The following is a 17,670-nucleotide window of genomic DNA, read 5'->3' on the forward strand; positions in this document are numbered from 1 at the left end:
TCATGGCCTCCTATCCCTCCCCATATCATGATTGGCATATCATCACTCTGTCTCCTCTCCACCAATCAGCTGGTGTGTGGTGTGTGGTGTGCGGTCTGGCGCAAAATGGCTGCCGTCGCGTCATCCAGGTGGATGCTGCACACTGGTGGTGGATGAGGAGATTCCCCCCCATTGTGTAAAGCGCTTTGAGTGCCCAGAAAAGCGCTATATAAATGTAACGAATTATTATTATTATTATTATTATGGACAATTTGGCTTGCCCAATTCACTTGTAGGGTAAACCGGAGCACCCAGAGGAAACCCACGCCAACATGCAAACTCCACACAGATTTGCCCTGCCGAGACTCAAACCAGCAACCTTCTTGCTGTGAGGCGACATCACTTAAAATAAATATTAAACATGTCAAATTAAATCCATATAAAAACTCAAACACTTATGCATTTATCAAAATTATAAAATAAAATTCATTCACTCATTGTTAATAAAAATAATAACAACAATATTAATAATAATTCATATGCTGATGGTGGAGAGGAGACCGAGTGATGAAGCCAATTATGATATGGGGATGGTTGGGAGACCAGGGGGCAAATTTGGCCAGGATGCCGGGGTTAAACCCCTACTCTTTTTCGAAGAACATCCTGGGATTTTTCACAACCACAGAGAGTCGGACCTCGGTTTAACATCTCATCTAAAAGACGGCACTCACTGAGCAGTATAGAGTCCCCGTCTCTATACAGGGACATTAGGATTCACACAGAACGCAGGTTGGGCGCCCCCTGCTGGTCTCACTAACCACTTCCGACAGCATACCTAGCTTTCCCATGTAGTCTCCCATACAGGTACTGATCTGGCACAGCCCTGCTTAGCTTCAGTGGGCGACCATGTGTGAGTTGCAGAGAGCTAACCTTTAGCTTAATCCCTTTATTCATCAGGGTGTCGCCACAGCAGAATGAACCCCCAACTATTCCAGCATATGTTTTAAACAGCGGATGCCCTTCCAGCTGCAACCAATCACAGGGAAACACCCATACACTCTTACTCATAAACACTCATACAATACGGCCATTTTAGTTTACCCAATTCACCAATAGTGCATGTGTTTGGACTGTGGGGGAACTTTTTCAGCATATGTTTTACACAGCGGATGCCCTTCCAGTTACAACCCATCATTGGGAAACACCCATACACTCTCATTTACACTCATACACTAAGGCTAATTTAGTTTATTAATTTCCCCAATAGCGCAAGTGTTTGGACAATGGGGGAAACCGGAGCACCCGGAGGAAACCTACGCCAACACAGGGAGAATATGCAAACTCCACACAGAAATGCCAACTGACCCAGCCGGGACTCGAACCAGCTCTGAGGCGACAGTGCTAACCACTGAGCCACCATGCCACCTATCAAATAAAATTCTATGATAAATTAAATACATTTATAAACTAAATACAAACACATGAATTCAGTGAGCAAATAAAATACAATGATCAGTTTCATTCATTCATTAATTTTCTTGTCGGCTTAGTCCCTATTAATCCGAGGTTGCCACAGCGGAATGAACCGCCAACTTATCCAGCACAATTTTACGCAGCTTACACACATACACACTATGAATAATTTAGCTCACCCAATTCACCTGTACCGCTTGACTTTGGCCTGTGGGGGAAACCGGAGCACCCGGAGAAAACCCATGTGAACGCAGGTGTTTACATGCAAACTCCACACAGAAACGCCAACTGAGCCGAGGTTTGAATCAGCGACCTTCTTGCTGTGAGGAGACAGCACTACCTACTGCGCTACTGCTTCAGCCATCAATTTCATTTAAATATAAAAAATGAATAGCATTCCCAAAAACCCTCTAATCAGCAGCAGTTTTGTAGTTTCTATGCATGCGAAATAATTTAATAATTAACTTAAATGTGTTGATGCAAGACACTACACTGCATAAAAAAAACTTCAATTTATAAAAAGTAAAAACATTTATAAAAGCAGCATCAAATATATCTAAAATTAAATAATGAAGCAGTGGGTAGCACAATCGCCTCACAGCCAGAAGGTTGCTGGTTTGAGCCCCGGCTGGGTCAGTTGGCATTTCTTTGTGGAGTTTGCATGTTCTCCCCGTGTTCGCGTGGGTTTCCCGGGTGCTCCGGTTTCCCCCACAAGTCTAAAGACAAGTGCTATAGGTGTATTGGGAAGGCTAAATCAATAATGTGTGCATGTAAATGTGTGTGTATGGGTGTTTCCCAGTGATGGGTTGCGGCTGAAAGGGCATCCGCTGTGTAAAACATATGCTGGATAAGTTGGTAGTTCATTCTGCTGTGGCAATCTCTGATTTATATAGGGACTAAGCTAAAAAGAAAATGAACGAATATAAAATCATAAAATCAAATATATATATATATATATATATATATATATATATATATATATAACTATACACACTAATAAAACACACAAATTCTTTAAGTAATGAAATAAAATTCACTGATAAATTAAAAAACAAAAATCGATGAAATGAATATAAACTTTTAGGTTGTTTGTTTAGTATTGAGCTGCATGTTTTATTTTAAATATTTATATTAAATATACCACATAAAATACATACATAAACTAAAAATAAACAGACATTTATAAAGCAATCAAATAAAATTCAAACATAAAATTAAACTAACGAATATAATTTGTTTACCTGTGTATCATGTGACCAGTAACCAGCATCAAACTTACAAGTGCGCTCAAATCTCCAAGCATGAACAAACACCACTAACACAAGCAAAAGCAATCACACTTTCAAGCATGTGACTTATATTGTTTGCATATGTATAGAAACATATAAAGACTGAACCTTCTGTCGGGTGGTTCTGGTTCGAGGGCACAGAAGTTTCTCCACCAGTTTCTCCTGCAGCATCATGGTGTCCATGCTGAAGCGTCTCTAAACCCGCGTGACCCTCAGTTTATCACTCCGCGCCCCTAAAAACTCTCTTTCTGCTCTGTTTTTACTGGTGTGTATCTGTCTCTCGCCCTCGGCACATCACAGCGCCGTGTTCAGACAGGCAGACACAGACAGAATACACACATGACTGAAACAAACACTGACAAAAGAAGGTATAGAGAGCGAGAGAAATGAAAGAGGGAAAACGCATGGAAGCAATTTTCTACAGGAAGGTGGGGGGGGGGGGTGAAAACACTCATTCATTTAGTCATTCATTCCTCCCCCACTTTTTTCCACAGACGGCGGTGAGGTGTGTGTGTATGAGTGTGTATTTGTGTGTGTGTGTGTGTGTGTGTGTGTGTGTGTGTGAGAGAGAGAGAGAGAGAGAGAGAGCGAGACACATTTAGTAAGACGGCAGCCACACCCTTCCCAAAAGACCTTACCAGACTGGCAGCCTTGCTACAGACTGCAGCACAGCAGACCGACGGTCACACATATATATTCACAGAGAGAGTGTTAAAACTGCAATATTTACATTCAGAGGAAACAAAGTCACAAGTGTGAATGATACATTCAGAACTCAGAAGGGAAGATAAAAGTCAGGATTGTCAATAAAAATAATTATTTGATGATCTGCCCCTTTACGAATAAACTTCTGTGAATCATCAGACTGGCACAAAAACAGCACTAGGATGGATGGATGGATGGTTGTGTGGGTGGATGGATGGATGGATGGATGGATGGATGGATGGATAGATAGATGAGTGGATGGATGGATGAAATGACAACAAAAATTCATAGAACAATAAAAAGATTAATGATAGAGATTAAAAAGATTAATCCAACAAATGATGGATGGGTGGATGGATGAATGGATGAGTAGGTGGGCGGAGGGATGGATGGATTGATTGATGGGTTGGTGGGTGGGGGGATGGATGGATGGGTGGATGGATGGTGGATGGGTGGATATATGGGCGAGTGGGTGGATGGATGGATAGATGGATGGGTGTATGGATGGATGGGTGGGTAGATGGGTGGATGGATGGATGGGTGGGTGGAGGGATGGATGAGTTGGTGTGCGGAGGGATGGATGGATGGATGAGTGGATGAATGGTGGATGGGTGGATGAATGGGGGAGTGGATAAACGAATAGATAGATGGATGGGTGAACGGATGCATGGGTGAGTAGATGGTTGTGTGGGTGGGTGGATGGGTGGGTGGACGGATGGGTCGATAGATGGATGGATTGATGGGTGGTTGGATGGGTGGATGGAATGACAACAAAAAATACATAAGCAATAGAAAGCTTGATAGACTAATAAAACGAACAATAGATGGATGGATGGATAGATGGATGGGTGGATGGATGGATGGGTGAGTGGATGGGTGGATGGATGGATGGGTTGATGGATGGATGGATAGATGGATGGGTGGATGGATGGATGGGGGAATGGATGGAATGACAACAAAAAAATAAATGTAACAATAGAAAGAATGATAGAGTGATAAAATGAACAATAGATGGATGGATGGATGGATGGATGGATGGACGGACATACGGTTGAGTGGATGGATGGGTGTGTGCGTGGACGGATGGATGGATGAATGGATGGTTGAGTGGATGGAATGACAACAAAACATAGATATAAGAAAGATTAATAGAGTGATAAAACGAACAATGGATGGATCGATGGCCTGATGGGTGAGTGGATGGGTCTGTGGATGGATGGATATATGGGTGAATGGAAGGCTGGATGGACAGATGGATGGCTGGATGGATGGATGGATGGAATGACAACAAAATACATATAACATTAGAAAAATTAATAGAGTGATAAAACAAAAAATAGATGGATGGATGGTAATAACAATAGATACATAGAACAAATGATACTAAACGATAATGACAACTATAGAAGGATAAACAGACAGACAGTCAGACAGATGCAGGTACTTGACTGGCCTGCCTGCAGTCCTGACCTGTTGCCCACATTAAGACTTATTTGCAGGAGGAATGGGAGAAAGTTACACCTGAAACACTTCATCAATTGGAGTCTTCAGTCCCTAAACATCTTTTAAGTGTAGTGAAAATGAATGGCAACATTACAAAGAGATAAATGCTTTAAGATTCCAACTTTTTTGTTGCAAGAACCAAAATTAGGATATGTGTTTATTTTGAAAAAAATAAAATAAAAATGATGAGGAACACATTTAATAATGTCTGTTGTATTGTCTTGTCTGAAATGAAATACAGGTCAAAGTAAATTTAGAAATCTCTACTTTCTTTTTTTTATTTGTGTTTTCATACTGACCATTGTTTTTCTGATTTGGGGTTGTAAAAAGAAATTGGAAGAGCCTTTGCAATGATGCACTGATAATGAAGCCATCCACAGCACCATTACATTTCTATTCGCAGCTGTTTTACTTACAATAATAAAATAAGAGTAAGAAGTATAATGAGATAATATAATATTTTAAGTATCCACTGAAGACTTAAATATTTATGTATCACATGAATAAAAATAATTTTTAAATATATATATGTAACCCTCTACAAATAGATAAGATTCTTATATATCCAGTTATTAAAAAATTACCCTATCCGTGACCATACAAGACATATTTTAATATATGAACATGCATTATAAAAAACAATCAACATCACTGATGACTATTATTAAAATCTGCACCACCAGGGGGTGTCAGTGTTCAGAAAAACACTAAAGATTTTAAAGAGGTGTTAAAAGTGTTTCATTTCACTGTGGACTAGGATGGTAATATCATTTACACTTTGCACATTCATTCACAATCCAATGATATCATCCTGGTGCCAGATATCACATTTAATTGTTCATATTACCCATTTACAGTGTTGGGTAAGAAAAAGTTACGTTGCATTTTGTTTTTAAAAGACTTAGATAGGCTTAAGATTGTAATATAATCTTTTTTTTTTTTTTACCAAACACTGCACAACTACATCAGGATGGACTCAAATGACATTGAAATACTGTAATTAACCACTATAATTAATGATAGTAAGCTTAAATGAACTAAATATCAAATGGATGATCAAATCCCCATCTAAACTGTAATATTGCAAACATGTGTTCATATTAATAATGCTTCGTGGGAGGATTCTGCGAATAAATGTGTGAAGAGTCTTTCTGAATGCCTGGAATTCCTGCCAATGTAGATCTGCAAGTGTTAAAACTAAATACGTGGGAGGACGTTCACATCACTGACCCTACGGTGAGCGATAGTAATAGTAATGTCTAAACATCTTCATAATAATCCTGATTGGCTCCATTATGGGCTGCTGGGGGTCTGGTGCTGCATATAGATGTGCTGCTGGGGGTGGAGGGTCCGGTGGGGGTCTTTTCAATAGAGCAGAACAGATGTCTTTGAGTGACACAATAGCCCCGATTCGCTTCCCAACAGAGAACAACACCCTCTCACTGTCCAGCTGCCATCCCTGAGTGCCACCTGGAGCACCCACACCAGACCCAACGTCTGCAGTTTATAATATGCATTTGAGCAACTATAACACTATCAGGGCATCAAACACACATCACACATTCCCCACAGTCCAGAAAACATGCAGTATAGGTGAATTGGATGTGCTAAATTGGCTGTATTGTATGAGTGCGTGTTTGAATGAGAGTATGGGTGTTTCCCAGTACTGGCTTTTGGCTGGAGGAGCATCTGTTGCATAAAACATATTGCAGAGTAGTTGGTGGTTCATTCGGCTGTGGTGATACATGATAAATCAGGGACTAAGCCAAAGGAAAAGGAAAGAATGAATGATAACAGTTTTTTTCTTATAATTGTTGCTTGATAAGGCAACCTTCACTGATGATTGCACTGATGACCACACAAAACTATTCAATAAACCAGATACTATATAGCGGCGGTCACCAGGGCCGGATTAATGTAAGGGCTAGGTGGGGCTGAAGCCCCAGGGCCCATGGAAAAAGGGGGCCCTTGATTGGCTGAAGAATAAATTTGTGATATGACGCGGGAAACACCTCTTTGCGTTATGCTGTGTTTAAACCGGATGCGCAACACGCGGATAATTCGTGCTATTCAAGCGTAACAGCCGCGCGAACATTTGAGTTTACTGGTTTCATTTGCGCGTCAAACCCTGCTCCATTCGCGCGTCAAATCCACTTCATTCACATGTCAAATCCGCTCCATTCGCGCGTCAAATCAGCTTCATTCGCGCGTCAAATCCGCTCCATTCGCGCGTCAAATCCTTTACATTTGCGTGTCAAATCCGCTTCATTCGCGTGTCAAATCCGCTTCATTTGCGTGTCAAATCCGCTTCATTTGCGTGTCAAATCCACTCCATTCGCGCGTCAAATCCGTTTCATTTGCATGTCAAATCAGCTTCATTTGCGTGTCAAATCCGCTCCATTCGCGTCAAATCCGTTTCATTTGCGTGTCAAATCCGCTTCATTTGCGCGTCAAATCCGCTTCATTTGCGCGTCAAATCCGCTTCATTTGCGCGTCAAATCCGCTTCATTTGCGCGTCAAATCCGTTTCATTTGCGTGTCAAATCCGCTTCATTTGCGCGTCAAATCCGTTTCATTTGCGTGTCAAATCCGCTTCATTCGCGTGTCAAATCCGCTTCATTTGCGTGTCAAATCCGCTTCATTTGCGTGTCAAATCCACTCCATTCGCGCGTCAAATCCGTTTCATTTGCATGTCAAATCAGCTTCATTTGCGTGTCAAATCCGCTCCATTCGCGTCAAATCCGTTTCATTTGCGTGTCAAATCCGCTTCATTTGCGCGTCAAATCCGCTTCATTTGCGCGTCAAATCCGCTTCATTTGCGCGTCAAATCCGCTCCATTCGCGTCAAATCCGTTTCATTTGCGTGTCAAATCCGCTTCATTTGCGCGTCAAATCCGCTTCATTTGCGCGTCAAATCCGCTCCATTCGCGCGTCAAATCCGTTTCATTTGCGTGTCAAATCCGCTTTATTTGCGCGTCAAATCCGCTTCATTTGCGCGTCAAATCCACTTAATTTGCGCGTTAAATCCGATTCATTCGCGCGTCAAATCCGCTTCATTCGCGCGTCAAATCCGCTTCATTCGCGCGTCAAATCCGCTTCATTCGCGCGTCAAATCCGCTTCATTCGCGCGTCAAATCCGCTTCATTCGCGCGTCAAATCCGCTTCATTCCCCTGTCAAATCCACTCTATTCACGTATCAAATCTGCTTCATTCGCGAGTCAAACATGCATCTTTTGCGTGTCAAATCCGCTTCATTTGCGCATCAAATCTGCTTCATTTGCGCGACAAATCTGCTTCATTCGCGCAACAAATTCACTTCAGAACAGGCCTTCTGTCTGCCTGGTGTATGTAGCTTCATTGCTAAATGGCTAACATGAATTTTGTTAAGAAAATAACTGTGTTTATGTGCTTTATGAAGGCTAAAAAACAGCGTCTATACGTTTAAGGCTGTGTCTGAGTCCACTAGGTCCTTTCAGAGGTATATCCAGCTCTGTGAGCTCATAAACTAGAAACTTAACCTGATGATGGAGGCTTTTAGCAGTGCTTATGACTGAGCCGAGCCCAGTTTGATGAACTGTTGTCGGTGTCAGCAGGAGGATTTTTCTCCGGGACACCAACAACATGTGCTACGTCACAATCACGCCCCCAAAAGAGTAAGCGCCTGATTGGTTAAAGCGGTACGAATGTCCACTTAAGTTCAGATTTTTAAACTCAATCGATTTGTGCAAAACACAAGGTAGGCGCGTCAAACGCACAAAACGCTCAATTCGCGCTGCACCATTCACACGTATCGTACCATTCGCGCAATTCATGTCATTCGCACCACGTCATTCACGTGTATCGCGCCGCAGGATGTCTACTCTATTCTCAATCAGAATATTGAATAGCCCTGATTTAGTCGCCCATAAGGGTGATCAGATGTCCTAATTTTCCCAGGACAGTCCCTTATTGCGGCACTACCGCGAGGACCGTCCAATCAAAGGAAGGCTAACCAAGCTCGTCATAAAACAATTTAAACAGTCTTAATCATTTATACACTTGTATCGCTGGCGGTTACAGCATGACTTGCCCGCATAATCCGTATCTCCCATGTCACAAAAATTGCCCTCTTTCATCTGAGAAATATTGCTAAGTTACTAAGTATGCTATCCATCTCAGATGCAGAAAAGCTAGTCCATGCTTTTATGACTTCTAGGCTGGATTACTGTAATGCTCTGTTTGCTGGCTGCCCAGCATCATCTATTAATCTTCAGCTAGTACAAAATGCAGCTGCCAGAGTTCTTACCAGGTCTAGAAAATATGATCATATCACCCCAATTTTATCCTCCTTACACTGGCCGCCTGTTAAGTTTCGTATTGATTTTAAAATATTGCTTCTTACATATAAAGCTTTAAATAATCTAGCTCCTGTTTATCTAACCATTCTCCTGTCTCGCTACAATCCAGCTCGCTCTTTAAGATCTCAAAACTCAGGGCTTCTGGTAGTACCTAGAACAGCAAAGTCAAGTAAAGGAGGTCGAGCCTTCTCATTTATGGCTCCAAAACTCTAGAATAGCCTTCCTGATAATGTCCGAGGCTCAGACACACTCTCGCAGAACAAAACTAGATTAAAGACCTACACTCAGTGCATCACTTAGCGGTATGAAACATGAATGTGCTCCACGCAGGTTTTTGCATATTGTTTATATAAACTACAAACCGCAGTTACGCTAATTATTCTCTGTATTCTCTATTTCCACCTGGAGATACTCATCCCGAGGCCCTCAGAGACTATGCAAGGCAACTGATGCGATCCAAGATTTCCATAATCCTGGACCAGGCCGTATCCTGAGCAGCTGCTGTGGTGGACATAGAGGAGTGGAGAGCATGAGACTGATTCATGTGACTCTCCAAAGACAGACAAGTCTTCGCTGACGTCCAGCGTTCTCCAGCCTCCGGCGCCTTGACTGCAGCTCTGCACAAGACGTTTGGCCATAAGAGAAATGGTTGTATCCAACTGAGCCTGGTTTCTCTCGAGGTTTTTTATCCTTTACTTTCATCAATTGGTGAAGTTTTTTCCTCGTCGCTGTCGCCACTGGCTTGCATGATTCAGGAAGCATTCCTCTGTAGCACGCCCTCGTGTTGTTTGTGATAGTGTTGTCCCGGTACTGATGTTTTTACAAACCTCCAATTCCTGCTAACATCAAAGCGCTGCTGAGCACGTTTTTAAACACTGCTGATTTGCCATAGTATTTAACAGTGTTCAACAGAAATGGCAGTGATTGGCGATGATGGTCATCAGTTCACCGCTCTTCACGAAGTGCAAACACAGATACACAGACACTGGAGCATATTGAAGCTGCGAAGATCAATCGATTACCCGTCTGTGTTCGCACTCATAAACAGCGGTGAAGTGTCGTGAACTGATGACCTTTACGGCCAATCACAGTCATTTCTGTTGAGCACTAGTGAAATACTATGGCAAATCAGGGGTGATGCGTTCAACAGCGCTTAAATGCAAGTGGGAAATTGCCTTTTTTTTTAATTCAGTACCAAAATTCAGTATCGTGACAAGTCTAATATAGTGAAAGAATCAGTTCATTAGCTTGAGTTTGATAAATGGCATCTAAATGGTGCATTTGGGAAACAAAATGCCAAAGTCAATCCCCTTTACTGAAAGAGAACTTGAAAAGCTCTTCAAAATATTTATGAGTCTTGAGCACATGAACGTTTTCTAATCCTATTCTGACATTTAACAGAGGCGTCCCACTGATCTCAGACTGTGATGCTCTGTCTGCTGATATTCAACAGTGATGTCATCCACTAACGTGACCCGAGCAGCTGTGGCTTTGATCAGCCTCCTGATGATGATGTCATGATGATGAAGAGGGTGGAGATGCGTGCGGTGGATGAATGTGACACTCTTATCAGTGTTTCTTCTGTCACGAGCTCTCACTGAACATCCTCTCAGGGCTCTACGGCAGCTGCACTGGGTCAAACGCAAACAGATCTGATAGCACAGATGGAGCGTCGTTCCCAGAGGACGAATGTTTTCCTCTCGCTTTCACAGCATGCCAGCTTTACTGCTTCACTGGTTGTTAGTAATACTGCAGACCTGTGTTTAAATGGTTCAGTGCATCTATACTTCAGCTTTACTGTAAACACTTTTTTTCCTATTTTAAGTTTTTTTTAGATTAGAATTAACTTTATTGTCATTACACATGTACAAGTAACGAAATGCAGTTTAGGTCTAACCAGCAGTGCAACAGCAGCAAGTGCAGGATACAGGTATAAATTATAAAGTGCATTTATAGAAAAGGGCAAGGCAGTGGCGCAGTAGGTAGTGCTGTCGCCTCACAGCGAGTTGGATTGTAGTGAGACAGGAATTTGGTTAGATAAACAGGAGCTAGATTATTTAAAGCTTTATAGGTCGCTGGGTCGCTGGCTTTATGTCATCTTTATCGAAATAGCTGCAAATACAAACATATATGCCGTAGACATGCGCTACAGCTCGCTCTGTCCGCTCATCAGACCCGTGATGACATAAGGATACGGCCTGGTCCAGGATTATGGACATCTTGGATCGCATCAGTTGCCCTGCATAGTCTCTGAGGGCCTCGGGATGAGTATCTCCAGGTGGAAATAGAGAATACAGAGAATAAATAGCGTAGCTGCCGTTTGTAGTTTATATAAACGATATGCAAAAACCTGCGTGGAGCACATTCATGTTTCATACCGCTAAGTGATGCACTGAGTGTAGGTCTTTAATCTAGTTTTGTTCTGTGAGAGTGTGTCTGAGCCTTGGACATTATCAGGAAGGCTATTCTAGAGTTTTGGAGCCATAAATGAGAAGGCTCGACCTCCTTTACTTGACTTTGCTGTTCTAGGTACTACCAGAAGCCCTAAGTTTTGAGATCTTAAAGAGCAAGTTGGATTGTAGTGAGACAGGAGGTAGGTTAGATAAACAGGAGCTAGATTATTTAAAGCTTTATAGGTCGCTGGGTCGAACCTCAGCTCAGTTGGCGTTTCTGTGTGAAGTTTGCATGTTCTGCCTGCCTTCGCGTGGGTTTCCTCTGGGTGCTCTGGTTTCCCCCACAGTCCAAAGACATGCAGTACAGGTGAATTAGGTAGGCTAAATTGTCCGTAGTGTTTGAGTGTGTGTGAATGTGTGTGTGGATGTTTCCCAGAGATGGGTTGTGGCTGGAAGGGCATCCGCTACGTAAAAACTTGCTGGATAAGTTGGCGGTTCATTCCGCTGTGGCGACCCCGGATTAATAAAGGGACTAAGCCGACAAGAAAATGAATGAATGAGTTATAGAAAAATCTATGGTGATATTTACAGATGGATGTACTATTATACTACTATAACATTATATACAGGTTGTAATTGCTATGAACAAATTGACAATAAATAAATATATGTACAGGTTGCTATTAATAATCAGAAGTGTGCAGATAGATAAACCTAATTTCAAATGTAAATGTGAAGTGGGTGTGTATATAATTACAGATATCCATGTGCAGTGGGTGTGTACAGTTCAAATAAATGAATCAGTGCAATGTAGTGCAATGCATATGTGCAAATTTGAAATGTCTCTTAACCCTCTCAGGCTCAAATTAAGTTTTAGAAACAGGGAAAATCTGATATTTGGGGAACATTATCATATGGGGTAGTACAATAGAATCCTGACTTTTTTTTTTAGAGAGACCTTCACATGCAAGGCGTTCTGGGATGTTGCAGATTTGCAACATTGGCCCAGTGTGGTAGTTAGACACTGACGACTGAATATGATATGAACAATAACTTGTTATATAAAACTTTTCAAACAATGTAACAAATTGCTTTTCAGTGGCAGAACAACAACAAAAACAATATGGGATCCAAATCCAATATCTCAAATCCTCATTGAGTAGGCCATGTTTCCAATTCACTTTGTCATGTGGTACTCCAAGAAACAGTTTCTGTCTTTTGTGTCTTCTGGTGAGCAAGTGGGGAAATGTAATGTAATGTAATGTAATGTGTATTTATATAGCGCATTTATTGTGTATGGCCATACACCCAAAGCGCTTCACAATCATGAGGGGGGGGTCTCTCCACACTACCACCAGTGTGCAGCATCCACTTGGATGATGCGACGGCAGCCACAGGACAACGGCGCCAGTGCGCTCACCACACACCAGCTATTGGTGGAGTGGAGAGACAGTGATAGAGCGAATTCGGTGGAAGGGGATGATTGGGAGGCCATGATCGTAAGGGCCGATAGAGGGACTTTGGCCAGGACACCGGGGTTACACCCCTGCTCTTCAGGCCCGGATTGGCTAATCGGGAGGACCGGGAGAATTCCCGGTGGGCCGGTCCGTTTTTTGGCCGCGAGGACCGGTGTCCCTAGCTGCAGAATCTGTTGCTCTCTGCAGTCACACTTTTTAAATTTATTTATTTACTTGACCACAGCCTTTTTATTCATTATTTTACCGCAACTCTTCTCTTTTCATCTATTTTAATGATTATAAAACTCAGTTTTGTCTCCTTTCTAAACACAGTTACTGTGGTCCAGCGGTTAGCGCGTTAGATTAAGACGCCGCGGACCCGGGTTCGATCCTCGTTAGAGTAACTAATTGTTTTCATTTTTATTGTTAAGACATATAATACTGTTAGGGTTGTTGAACATTTGAAGTTCTAAAGCAGCTGTTTTCTCAAAAAAAGACGTGATAGTGTCATTAGAAACTGATTTGGAAATGACCTTATTTTATTATAGTCAGTCGTGAACTGAGGTGGGCCGGTCTGAGGCTTGAAACTCCAGGGCTGAAAAGGAGTCCCACTCCGGCCCTGCTGCTCTTTCACGAGAAGTGCCATGGGATTTTTAATGACCACAGAGAGTCAGGACCTCGGTTTAACGTCTCATCCGAAAGACGGCGCCCACTGACAGTGTAGTGTCCCCTTCACTTTTACTGGGGCATTAGGACTCACTTAGACCTCAGGTTGAGCGCCCCCTGCTGGCCTCACTAACACCACTTCCAACAGCAACCTAGTGTTCCCTAGTGGTCTCCCATCCAGGTACTAACCAGGCTCAGCCCTGCTTAGCTTTAGTGAGTAACCGGTCTTGGGCTGCAGGGTGATATGGCTGTGGCTGTTGCTAACAGATTAGCAACTGTTTGTTGCTAATGCACAAACAAGTCCTGCAGTGTTACTTCTGAGTAAAAAAAACCTCATAAAATATGTATCTGGAGTAATAAGGTAGTTAATTTTTAACTGTTGCAAATCTGCAACGCCTGCTTTGAGAGGGCTAATGGTGTAAATAAAGGGCACCTATCATGCGAAATTAACTTGGGGAAGCAGTTATTCTAATATTCTGCTTTGTAAATGTGCGTTACGTGCCGGAATGTCTGTAATTGTTTTGGTCATTTAACCCCCCCAATACCAGTTTAGCCAATTATATTTCAGCACTCCAGGTTGCCTTGTTGGAAAAAAGCGTTTTTGATTCATTCAGTCATGAAGGCTCTCGAAGTATGCATCTCTTTGTGACCAAAATGCGATCTCCGTTGGACAGTAGCAGCAACTATCCATGGCTTGGGCTATATACATGTATATATTAAGGCTGTCAAATGATTTAAAAATGTGTGTAATTAATCACACTTTTTTTTGTAATTATTCATGATTAATTACGAAATGTAATTAACATAATTAATCACAAAACGCCATATTTATTACAGAAATAAAAACACAGGCATGTAAACGCCATTTGAATTTTAAAACAATCAATGCCAATAACAAACCAACATGATTTTCATGCTGGATTCTCAGTGTACTTAACACACACACACACACACACACACACACACACACACAATGCGCGCAGTACAGCGCACCCGGTGAGCGAGGGATCCCTTCAGATTCATCAACACGCACGATTGCGTTTATTAAATTTACTTAAACTAAGTGTTCTAAAGTATGACTGTATTTTACGAGCAAGGATTCTGACACAGCAGCATGAAGCAAACGCTTTACAAAAGTGTAGGGGGGGGAAACACGTAAAACTTAAAGAATCATTATGGGAGCAGCTTAAAGGCAGAGAATAGGGCTGTCTTTGACATCTCGCGACTTCATCTGTCACTTTCACTACAGTACATTTACATGGACACCAATACTCCGCTATTATGATTAAGATAATACTGATTAAGAGTCGACCATGTAAGCAGCGATTTTTGATTACCTTAAAGGATCACCCGAGTCCCGAAATGCAGATGTTTTTCTTTCTGTTACCATGAGGTAACATTCCATTAAAACATCCTGAATGAAAATATGCTGAACGAGAGTGAACTGATGAACTGCAGGTAAAGACTAAAGATTAAAAATGAAACACCTGAAATTGCAAGAAACTATGGAGGAAATGCAGGATAGCCTGGTGATGCGACATTAATTGTTTCATGAAACTTTTCCTTCCTAAAAGCGCGTCCTTGGTCTTATCCAAATTTCTTTGCACGTTAGGCAAACGACAATCACGGGCCCTCAACCAGAAAGTGAAAAAGAAAGTGAGGATTATGATGGAGGGGGTGGGTGTAGCGGATTAAAGTGACGACCAGGGGGTTCGCTCACTATCCTGCTGCCCAAGGCGGCTGCCTAGGTCGCCTCTATGGACGCGCCATCCCTGAAACACAAGTATGTATATATACAAATTAATTTGTTCATTTTCTTCTTGGCTTAGTGTCTTTATTAATCAGGGATCTCAACAGCGGAATGAACCGCCAACATATCCAGCATATGGTTTATGAAGCAGATCACCTTCCAGCTGCAGCTCATCACTAGAAAACACCCATACACTCTCATTCTAATACACTACGGCCATACACTCTCATTCTAATACACTACGGCCAATATAGTTCATCAATTCACCTATAGCGCTTGTGTTTGGACTGTGGGGGTAACCGGAGCACCCGGAGGAAACCCACACCAACACGGGGAGAACATGCAAACTCCACACAGTATTGCCAACTGACTCACCCGGGACTCAAACCAGCACCCTTCTTGCTGTGAGGCGACAGTGCTAACCGCTGAACAAATAAACTTAACACACAAATGTGACAGGATGGTCACCAAACGGGTAAATATTCTGCTGTATAGAGATCTACTATAGCTAAGTTACTGTAGAAAATAAATCTGATTTAAAGGTGCAGTATGTAAGTTTGACACCTAGTGGTTGAACTAGGCATTGCACACCAGGATCAGTAAACATTTTCACAAGGCTCCTCCTAAGAGGAGTCCACACAAGGTTGCCAGATTGACGACACCAACAGGAGTGTGCTTTATGCTGAATTCAGACTGCATGATTTTAGCCCTGATTTTGACTCGCCAGCAGGTTTTGAGAAATCGCTGACAAATGCCTGAAATCACAGGCAAATCGGTGCTCTTTCACGTGAGTGACAATCACACAGTATGAACTATCATAGACGCAATCTGAGAGAATCGCCGATGAGTCGCTGTTGCCTGTGAGTTATTTGGTGTGCTGAATATCTGAAGATGTCTGCGATTCAAATCATGCCGTGTGAAATGAGTTTTGCCTGAAAACAACATCGGCGATCGCCTACAGCCAATGAGAGAGAAGCAATCACTAGTGTGTGTGTGTGTGTGTGTGTACCTGCTGCAGGCCAGCGGGAGGTTTACGGGGAAGGTAAAAGCGCTCATTTTCGGTTTATTTGGACCCATGAAATGGAGGAAAAACTAGTGGAGGTTTGACAGGAGCACCTGTGTCAGTTTGACGCTTCATACAGAAAAGTTAAAAAAAAAGTTGAGGAGAAAATGCTAATTCCCTTCAAACCCAGGTGAGCAAATATGTACATTTTCTACCCCATTAAAGGCTTCTTTCTTGTTATGTAGTTAATAACAAAAGATATACTACGTGTTTTTGGCTGTGAGACATTGTTTGGACACAGTTGTCGGCGATTCTTCCTATTGTAAAGTCCTGCAATGTGAAAGCCCCTATCGCTGATCCATCTTGCAGTGTAAACAAAGCAGCGGCAAAACGCTAGCCCAGATAGTCATGCAGTGTGAAAACATTTGTGACACGACTACTTTAAAAATCATGCAGTCTGAACTCGGCATTACTTGCAAGTCTATAGGCTGATTTTTTAAACTAAATGCAACGGCAGAAAATTCCATACTATAATTTATTCATTCATTCATTTTCTTTTCAGCTTAGTCCCTTAATTAATCAGGGGTCACCACAGCGGAATGAACCGCCAACTTATCCAGCATATGTTTTACACAGCGGATTCCCTTCCAGCTGCAACCCATCACTGGGAAACATCCATATACACTAATTCACACACATACACTACAGCTAATTTAGCTTACCCAATTCACCTGTACTGCATGTCTTTGGTCTTGTGGGGGAAACCGGAGCACCAGGAAGAAAACCCACATGAACATTGGGAGAACATGCAAACTCCACACAGAAATGCCAACTGGTCCAGCCGGGGCTGGAACCAGCGACCTTCTGACTGTAAGGTGATTGTGCTACTCACTGCCCCACCGTGCTGCCCCATTTCCATACTAAATATAAATAAATCTCCCTGACTTTAAATATCTGGATTAGACATTTAAAAATTCCATGATATTCCAGAAATTCCATGGGAAGACATTTCAGCATGATGCTGTATATCCAACTGAAGCTGAATACTGGGTAGGGGTGGGGTTTATTCTTGACCTTCCTCCTCTCATCTTTCCCTAGAAGCAAACTAACAGTTGGA

General features: G+C 42.2%; 1 protein-coding gene across 3 annotated transcripts in view; it reads right to left on the minus strand.

Annotated features, from left to right (window-relative positions):
• septin5a (septin 5a) overlaps nucleotides 1-17,670 on the minus strand; it is a 53,292-nt gene that overhangs the window by 27,261 nt on the left and 8,361 nt on the right. The window contains exon 1 of one of the 3 annotated variants that reach the window (XM_073909167.1): nucleotides 2,850-3,113. Coding sequence (XP_073765268.1) covers nucleotides 2,850-2,924 — 75 coding nt within the window. The 5' untranslated portion in view covers nucleotides 2,925-3,113. 3 annotated transcript variants of the gene reach the window in all.

This window comes from Danio rerio, chromosome 8 (genome assembly GCF_049306965.1).
Source record: "Danio rerio strain Tuebingen ecotype United States chromosome 8, GRCz12tu, whole genome shotgun sequence".
NCBI classification, from domain to species: Eukaryota; Metazoa; Chordata; class Actinopteri; order Cypriniformes; family Danionidae; genus Danio; species Danio rerio.